Here is a 9,878-nt window from a genome sequence, read left to right as displayed (position 1 = left end):
TCTGAGAGTCCTTTCACACATTTTTTAGACCAGATCGTGCACCAGCACAACAGAGTACAAGTCTGACACGTGGTGAACGACTGGATAGGGTGGTGCAGGAGTATCTAGAGCTCAATATGAATACCATCAGGGAGGATGTGGAACCTTTTACATTTTGGTCTTCAAAAATGGATGCATGGCCTGAGCTCGCCTGTCACGCCTTGGAGGTTTTATCATGCCCGGCAGCCAGCAGAACATGTCTTCAGTGCTGCTGGTGGTGTCCTGATGGATAAGCGCAGCCGGCTGTCCCATGAAAATGTAGACTGCCTAACTTTCATCAAGATAAACAAGTCATGGATCTCCAAGTACTTTTGCACCCCAATAGCAGACGGTACAGACTAGGCGATGTTCTAGTTTTTAGTGTGCGGCAGTCTGCGATATGGCTTTTGTGCCTGCTCTTGCTGCAGGTTTTAGGCCCTCATTTTTTTAAATGTGAACACTCCTGATTGTGTCTCCATCTGCTGGGTTGGCTGTAGTGGAAGAGGTGTCAGTCCTAATTGTACAATTTCTACTGTAGTGAAATTGATGCCACTTCGCTGGTGTCTGCCATTAATTTTTGGAAATGTGGAGAATCCTGATTGGGTCTCCATCTATTGGGTTGGCTGTAGTGGAAGAGATTTTGGTCTTCATTAAACTACTTCTACTCTGGTGAAATTGATGCCACTTTGGTGGTATTAGGCCTTAATTTCGGGCCTAGTGAACACTCCTGGTTAGGGTCTCGATCTCCTGGTGGGTTGGCTGTACTGGAAGAGGTTTTGGTCTCCTTTACAATTGTTATACTCTAGTGAAATTAATTTTTTGGTGCAGATATTGTTCTCCACACAAAGGTACACAGACATGATAAACTCAAAATTGTTTATCTTACTACCGTGGTATATAAAGCACGCTACATCTCCGCTTAAAATACTTTGGTGCAAATATTGCTCTCCATACAGGGGGAAAAAAAAGTAGGGTCCGCGCAGCTTCCTGATCCTTGTCACCAGACATTAACCCCTGGAGGGGGAGGTGATCCTGATGAGACTCAGATATCTGACGGTCATACGGACTGTGCTGTGCTGTCAGGGCAAAAAGAGGAGGGTGACTGTGGGCGAGGAATGGGTTAACACATTGGATGATGATGAGGTTGTAGATCCCACTTGGTGTGAACCCAGAGGCACGCAGCTGAATAGCTCATCTGAAGAGGTGGAGAAGGGAGACGAGGAGGTTACTTTGCGTCCTATGGCACAGACACGGAGTGATGCAAGCACGAGGAGCACTGCATCCTTAGCCACAACTGTGGCCAGCAGCGGTCGCGGGTCTGCAGCTCGCAGGGGCGGCAAGGGTTGCCTTGAGACTGCAAAGGTTGAGCTAACTCCGGTTATCTGCAAACTTTGCGATAAAAAATGCAGTAGAGGGAAAAAGTGCAATAATTTGACTACTACATGCATGAACCTTCACATGTGCACACAACATGCGTTACACTGGGAATCTCACTGTGCTAAAATGCGGACCTCAACAACCACCAGCTGCCCCATCAACCATATCCGCTGCTTCTTCCTCCTTCTGTCACTCACGGTCCAGTAGTTTGTCCGGTTCACCGCACTCCACCCTCTCTCAGCACTGCAGCCAGCCCTCGGTCCCGCTGTTGTGGTCAGGTAAAAGATTGTTTCATCCTACACATGACTGATATAAGAGATTGAACTCCACCATCTCCAATCTGTTTGCCACAGAAATGGTGGTGTTAGGCCCTAATTTTTTTGAAATGTTAACACGCCTGATTGTGTTTGCATCTGCTGGGTTGGCTGTAGTGGAAGAGGTGTCGGTCCCCATTATAATACTCAATTTAAATTAATTGTTTGGTGCAGATATTGTTCTCACAGGAGAACACATGATGAAATAGAAATTGTTTTTCTTTCTGCTGTGGAATATAAAGCAGGCACCATCTCAGTTGAATTCTTTGGGGCAGATATTGTTCTCACACAGGGGTACACAGACCTGATAAACTCAAAATTGGTATAAAAAGCAGACTACATCTCAGCTTAAAATTCTTTTGGGCAGATATTGTTCTTCACACAGGGGGAAAAAAAAAAAGGTTGGGTCGGAGCAGCTTCCTGACCCTTGACTGTACTGTGCTGTCGGGGCAAGAAGAGGAGGAGGGTGACTCTCAGGGCGAGGAATGGGATAACACACTGGCTGATGATGAGTTTGTAGATCCCACTGGGTGTGAACCCAGAGGCACACAGCTGAGTAACTCATGTGAGGTGGAGGAGGAAGACAAGGAGGTTACGTTGTGTCCTATGGTACACACAGAGTGATGCAACCGCGACGAGCACTGCATCCTTAGCTACAACTGTGCCTGTGGCCAGCAGCAGTTGCGGGTCTTCAGCTCAGAGGAACAGCAAGGATTGCCAAGCCTGGGCCTTTTTTTGAGACCGCAAAGGATGAGCCAACTCACGTTATCTGCAAACTTTGCGATAAAAAAACTCAGTAGAGGGAAAAAGTGCAATAATTTGACTATTACATGCATGAACCTTCACATGCGCAATCAACATGCGTTACTCTGGCAATCTCACTGCAATAAAATGCAGACCTCAGCAAACATCAGCTGCCCCTTCAACCGCATCTGCTGCTTCTTCCTTTTCCTGTAACCGTACCAAGTATTGTCACGCAGGTCTCCCACCACAGAACCTCCGGTTCTTTACATGCTCCAGACAGGCTGAGTGAGAACCTGTGATCTGAAACAGGAGTGGACATGCCTGCTGTTTTTGACTGATCTCAGAAAATGAGTACACCACAACTTTATCAATCCATCGTAACATCTCCGCCAGCATCTCACTCATGGTCCAGCAGTTTGTCTGGTTCACCGTCCTCCGCCCACTCTCAGCACAGCAGCTAGCCCACGGTCCCGTAAAAGATGGTTTCCTACTACACAATGGCAGATTTGGAATGAGGGGTGCCATGCGTACCAGGATTGGGGATGAGGGGTACCATGTGTACCACGATGAGGGTTGGGGTGCCATGCATACCAGATTTGGAATGAGGGGTGCCATGCGTACCAGGATTTTACTGAAGACACATTTTCCTGCGCAGTCTGGCTTCAGACAGAAGAACCGTTACAGGTAAGAAGAGTGTATAGCGCCAGAGATCGTGGTATGCGTAGACCCTGATCTCCGGCGCCATACTTACCTAACCGGGAGGAGCGTTGCTGCGGCGCCTCTCTTTTGTCCGAAGACCGGAGCAGGAGTGAGGCATCGGAATCGGCACATGCTATCGGGCGACATTTTACTGGACACATTTGCAGCGTGTCTTCAGCAAAATGGCGCCGGACAGCGAGGTATGGGCATGCGTGTACTCTGGCGCCACACTCCTCCCCCGTCCTCCGGCAGAACAGGACGCAGCACTGGAACACAGGGAAGAAAGGTCAGTGTGTTTATTTTTTTGTATGTGTCCAGCGTAATAGGGAAGAGGGGTGCCATACATACCACGATTGGGATGAGGGGGTACCATGCATACTGGGATAGGGATGAATGGGGTACCATGCATACCAGGAAAGGGATGAGGAGGTGCCATGCATACCAGGATAGGGAAAAGAGGTGCCATACATACCAGGATTGGGGGATGAGAGTATCATACATACCAGGATAGGGATGAGGGGTGCCATGCTTACCAGGATGAGGGATGGGGTGCCATGCATACCAGGATGAGGGGTACCATGCATACCAGAATAGGGATGCGGGGTGCCATGCATATCAGAAAAGGAATGAGGGGTACCATACATCCCAGGATAAGGGATGGGGTGCAATGCATACCAGGATTGGGGGATAAGGAGTGACTTGCATACCAGGATAGGGAAAAGAGGTGCAATACATACCAGGATTGGGGGATGAGAGTATCATACATACCAGGATAGGGATGAGGGGACCATACATACCAGGATTGGGGATGACGGAGCCATGCATAGCAGGATGAGGGATTGGGTGCCATGCATACCAGGATTGGGGGATGAGGGGTGCCATGTATACCAGATTTGGGATGAGGGGTGCCATGCATACCAGGATTGGGGATGAGGGGGCTATGCATACCAGCATGAGGAATACGGTGCCATGCATACCAGGATTCGGATGAGGTGTGCCATGCATACCAGATTTGGAATGAGGGGTGCCATACGTACCAGGATTGGGGATGAGGGGTGCTATGCATACCAGGATTGGGGATGAGGGGTGCTATGTATACCAGGATTGGGATGTGGAGGGGCCATGTATACCAGGATTCGGATGGGGGGCCATGCATACCAGGATGAGGGGTACCATACATACCAGGATAGGGATGAGGTACCATTCATACCAGGATAGGGATGAGGAGTGCCATGCATACCAGGATAGGGATGAGGAGTGCCATGCATACCACGATGGGGGTGAGGGGCCCATGTATACCAGGATAAGGCTGAGGGGGTCATGCATACCAGGATAAGGCTGAGGGGGTCATGCATACCAGGACTGGGATAAAGGGTGCCATGCATACGAGGATAGTGATGAGGGGTACCATGCATACCAGGATACGGATGAGGGGTGCCATGCATACCAGGATAGGGATGAGGGGTACCATGCATACCAGGATATGGATGAGGGGTGCCATGCATACCAGGATAGGGATGAGGGGTGCTATGCATACCAGGATAGGGATGAGGGGTACCATGCATACCAGGATAGGGATGAGGAGTGCCATGCATACCAGGATAGGATGGGGGCAGCACATAACAGGATGGGGGAACAGGATTGGGGAGCACAAATACCAGAAGGGGGGCAGCACATAGCAGGAGGGGGGGCCATATACCAATAAAAATGCTCGCCACCCGGGTGTAGAACAGGTTCAATAGCTAGTTCTTAATAATGCCAGATGTATTTTTCAGTAGGATAATAGACATAAGCCACTCTTCATATGAGCCTTAATGTTGACTCTTGAATTGATGTTTGTTAAATGCTCGTTGACTACCTATTTTATCCGACCCTGCAGCTTATTGTTCTGCTATCCTTAGAAAACTAAAGGTGCAAGTTAATTGAACAATCAATGTTTATAAACATGTTGATTACCTATTATAATTTGATTCACGGCTCATTACTTAACCCATGGAGACGTTTGTAGAACCCAGGTTGGAACAATCAGGTCACCTAGCCACATACCTCAATAGACTATCAGCTTCCTAAGTTAGCCGCTACCTCCTCTGTGAGGTTGCCAGCCAAAAGCGGGGTGTTACTGGTTGGGGTAGTTGGCTCTGGAAGCACCGAAGTTGCAGATGTTCTAATTAACGACGAGCTACCGGAAGGGTGAGACTCTGCCACCTGCACCATCTTACGTACTTGCTGAAACTGTACTATATGCTGTTCGCTGTTGGTGATCCAATAAATTATTACCGTAGTAGGTTACCCTCATCCTGTGTTGTCTGAGTAGTGTCCTGCCCACGGGGAAGGAGTACGGGTGTTCAGTGGGATGAGCCCTGGTCCATGCCGTCTTTCTTAAGACAGCCAGGTCAGCGGACGAGAGCATCCACTGACCCTCGTGTCTCCCCAGTGGGGTCACAGAAGAGCATATCTAACAAATTAGCAGCACTAGGTTTTCTGTAAGTCTTTATTAAATGTTCTGGACTTCTATTTGTAGTCCCGTACAATATACCTTTATCTTTAATCCACAAAGTGTTTTTTTATGCATGGTGTAGACATTTTTTGTGGATTTTTAGTATTAACTATAAATGTAATTCTTGATATAATTGTTGACACTGCTATCTCTCTTTAACTACATGTTTAAAATCCTAATGGGTTAATGAATTTATGTCCTTAGTCATGATACCATTCTATATACTGCTATGTTAAGTGGGGATATGGCTGGAATAACTATGTAATTGTAGCGAAACTGAAATAATCAGTTTATCCATTAGGATGAAGCAGAGTGCGCTTCTCTTCATGGCTGAGTCTCACGTCCATCACAACAATGTGTCAAAATGACGTTGCGTGTCATGAACTAAGGAAAAATGGCCACAGAAAAAAAAGCCCACAAGAAAATTAACCAGAAGGAAATTTGCCCACATAGAAGTTTGCTCATGAGGTAAGTTGCCCACACGGAAATTTGCCCACATCGTTTTTCACCATTGCAGCATCACACAGTTTCATATCTGTGATAGTGGAGGTGCAAGGTGAAGATGTTCACATATGTGATTAACTTGTGATTTTGGGTTGATCTAGCGCAAAAATTATGAAGATCTGTTGTTTTGAAAAATATTTGCACCAGTCTGTCATTATCAATAGATAGTTACTGTCTGGTCGAATCAATCACTGATTCTACCTAACTCCTGTTTACTCCCCCCCAAAAGCCCAGCACACGCAGAGTTCAGGAAAAGCTAGCAAGCAGTGTGATCCAGAGGATTGCTATTTCTGCTATCTGTACTCACAAAGGTATCGCTGTGTTATCGTTTGTGTTACATAGGACTGCAGGTGACATCTACTACAGTATCTTTAATCAGAGATATCACTGTGTTTTCCGTGTGGGCAATTTTCTTTGAGGCCAATTTTCCATGTGGGCAACTTTCCTTGTGGGCAATTATGGCTGTGGGCTTTTTTCTGTGGGCATTTGCCTGGTCGCCGTCTGCTACATATGCACATTTACATACATACACAACTCTGCTACATACCCACATTTACATACACACATAGCTCTACTACATATGCACATTTACATATACACAGCTCTGCTACACACACAGCTCTGCTACATACGCATTTACATACATATACAGCTCTGCTACATATACACATTTACATACATATACAGTTCTGCTACATATAAACATTTACATACACACAGCTCTGCTACATACAAACATTTACATACACAGCTCTGCTACACATGCACATTTACACAATTCTCCTACATATGCACATACACTGTATTTGCAGTTCCTTCCAGGTTATGTGAATGATTAGATAATTGGAAAGATCCTTGAGCTAGTTGGGTGAAAAGTTCTTCAGAGGCTCACTCAGGATGTGCAGCCTCTGTGCAGGTCCCGGAACCTTCCTCTCCTGCTCTGCACTAATCAGTTAGATAAGTGTGGGGCTGGAGGTGAGCAGTTCTCTCAGTTATCAGGAACAACACTGTCTCAGCGTTCTCCTCTGTCACAGGAAGCTGGCTCCAATCTGTAACATGCAATCACTTATTAGCAAGATTTTTTCATACTAAAAGTGTATTTTATAGTCCAAAAATAAGGTAAGTTCTAAAGTAATTTCCCTTTCTCATTTAATTATATGATTGTCCATTATGTTTTTGAACAATTTGTCAATAATGTATATAGATTCTCCCCATCTGAATTATATTTCATGGCCAACAAAGTATGATTTTCCAGTACTTAATTTTTCACATTCTAGGTACGACAATAACTTCTGTGTAGTATTTTAGAAATTTAAAGGGGTTGTCCACTACATGTTTGGTTCTGTTAAAATAAAAACACTTATGCAGACCTCCAATACTGGTGCCGCTTCAGCGGTGTTGGCACTTGCGTCCCCAGGGCTCATGTGAGATTGCTATGTAATGTGAGCCCTGCGCTCAATCAGTGCTGGCATCACTGTCCCCACCTTTGGACAAATTGAACATTAAGATGAAGTCAGAGACTAGCCGCACCCCTGGCTTCCTGTTGATGTTTAATACATCTGCAGATGAGGACAGTGAAGTCGGTGCTGATTGGGTACAAGACTCGTGTGATGTTAACAACCTCACATTAGCCACGAGAACGCGAGTCCCGACACCGCTGGAATGGTGCCGGAACAGGAGCTCAGTTTTAATTTTAATTGTAGCCAAACATGGGGGATGTCAAGGGGTTGTCCTAGTGGTGGACAACACCTTTAGGATACAATTTTTGGTTAAAACATTTCCAACATTCTGAACATGAAAAAGGCTTCTCCCCTGTGTGACTTGATGTTTATCAAGAGTTGATTTCCATGTAAAACATTTCCCACATTAAGAACATGAAATAGCCTTCTCCTTTGTGTGACTTCTCTGATGGATATTAAAATTCACTTTCCGGGTAAAACATTTGCCACATTTTGAACATGAAAAAGGCTTCTTCCCTGTGTGAGCTCTCTGGTGGATATCAAGATGATCTTTCCGGTTAAAACATTTCCCACATTCTGAACATGAAAAAGGCTTCTCCCCTGTGTGAGTTCTCTGGTGCTGAACTAAATATGATTTTTCTGTAAAACATTTCCCACATTCTGAACATGAAAAAGGCTTCTTCCCTGTGTGGGTTCTCTGGTGGATATTAAGATGATCTTTCCGGTTAAAACATTTCCCACATTCTGAACATGAAAATGGCTTCTCCCCTGTGTGAGTTCTTTGATGGTTAAAAAGAGTTGATTTATCTAAAAAACATTTCCCACATTCTGAACATGAAAAAGGCTTCTCCCCTTGTGAGTTTTAGAATGTCTGATAAAACCTGATTTCTGTCTATAACATTTTCCACATTCTGAACAGGAAAATGGCTTCTCCCCTGTGTGGGTTCTCATGTGGCTATCAAGAAGTGATTTCTGGTTAAAACATTTGCAACATTCTGAACATGAAAATGGCTTCTCTCCTGTGTGAGTTCTTTGATGTGTAAAAAGATTTGATTTATCTACAAAACATTTCCCACATTCTGAACATGAAAAAGGCTTCTCCCCTGTGTGAGTTCTCTGGTGCCTAACAAGATTTGATTTCTGGTTAAAACATCTCCCACACTTGGAGCAAGAAAATCTATTCTCCGCTGTGTGAATATTTTGATGTTTAAGAAAAGACTTTGAGGGGAAAATTATTTCCATATTCTGAATGTGAAAATGGCTTCTTTGCATTAGGAACAGTTTGTTTTTTAATGCCTCTTTTGTGACTATGATTTTCCTTAGTAGTCGGAAATGAATCAGAAGACAGGACCTGTTTCATAGGATCAGATGACAGATCTTTGCTGTGAAGGGATGATGGTAAATCTGGAGAAATGGCATTCACTTCAATTGTATCCTGTGAGATCTCAAGATCATCTGATTTAAAAATTGAAGATGTCAGCTGTCCCTCTGATCTCCTGGTACAGTCATCTGCCAAGAATAAAACCAATTATTATTTTTGAATAAAATATCCTTGAATTTGATATTTTTCAAGATTTCAACTTAAACTGTCCCTGTTTTGCCATACAAAATTTTCTTCAAAACCAGGACCCTCGTATCATCTCTTCACACACCCTACACGCACATAATAGCCTTCTGTGTACATACCCATGCTGGTTGGTGACCGGTTCATGCAGCCTTTACGTGAACTTGCACAAGCAAGTTAGTTAGATCGTGCACAGTGCATGATCTAACTAAGTTGTGTCAGTGCAGCGCTGACAGTCCGCATAGTTATATAAACGATCAGCCTGCAAAAAATGAAAGTCCCATAGTGGGACAAAGTAAAACAGTGAAAGAAAGTAAAAAAAAAAAAAATATATAGTAAAAATATTTTTTTAAAAAAATGAAAAGAATAGTAAGCCAAAAACAATAATATATATTATACCACAAATATATATTATGAAAAAATAAAAAATAAACAATAAAAGAACACATATTTGGTATCGCCGCATCCAGAACGACCTGATCAATTAAACTGTCACACTAGTTAAACTCTTTAGTGAACACGGTAAAAAAAATAAAAAACAAATCAAAAAACGCTGCTTTATCATCATACCGCCGAACAAAAAGTGGAATAAAACTCGATCAAAATGACGAATGTAAATAAAAATGATACCGCCGCTGAAAACATCATCTTGTCCCGCAAAAAACAAGACACCAAACATCTCCATCAGCCGAAAAATAAAA

At 44.2% G+C, this 9,878-nt stretch overlaps 1 protein-coding gene across 2 annotated transcripts in view; it reads right to left on the bottom strand.

Annotated features, from left to right (window-relative positions):
• Positions 1–5,440: 5,440 nt before the first annotated feature.
• LOC141172234 (uncharacterized) overlaps positions 5,441–9,878 on the bottom strand; it is a 77,745-nt gene continuing 73,307 nt past the window's right edge. Inside the window, exons 8-9 of one of the 2 annotated variants that reach the window (XM_073656223.1) lie at positions 8,965–9,122; positions 5,441–7,202 (exon numbers count right to left, since the gene is read on the bottom strand). In XM_073656223.1, the coding sequence (XP_073512324.1) occupies positions 7,182–7,202; positions 8,965–9,122 (179 nt within the window). In that variant the 3' untranslated portion in view covers positions 5,441–7,181. Of the gene's footprint in view, positions 7,203–8,686; positions 9,123–9,878 lie in introns of those variants that run through there. The other variant, XM_073656222.1, reaches the window with a different exon arrangement.

The sequence above is a fragment of the Phyllobates terribilis genome, unplaced genomic scaffold (genome assembly GCF_046119375.1).
Source record: "Phyllobates terribilis strain yellow unplaced genomic scaffold, ASM4611937v1 Scaffold_12__6_contigs__length_324123572, whole genome shotgun sequence".
Classification (NCBI taxonomy): Eukaryota; Metazoa; Chordata; class Amphibia; order Anura; family Dendrobatidae; genus Phyllobates; species Phyllobates terribilis.
The sequence above is the reverse complement of the archived record's forward strand: the minus strand, read 5'-3'. Positions and strand labels throughout refer to the sequence as shown.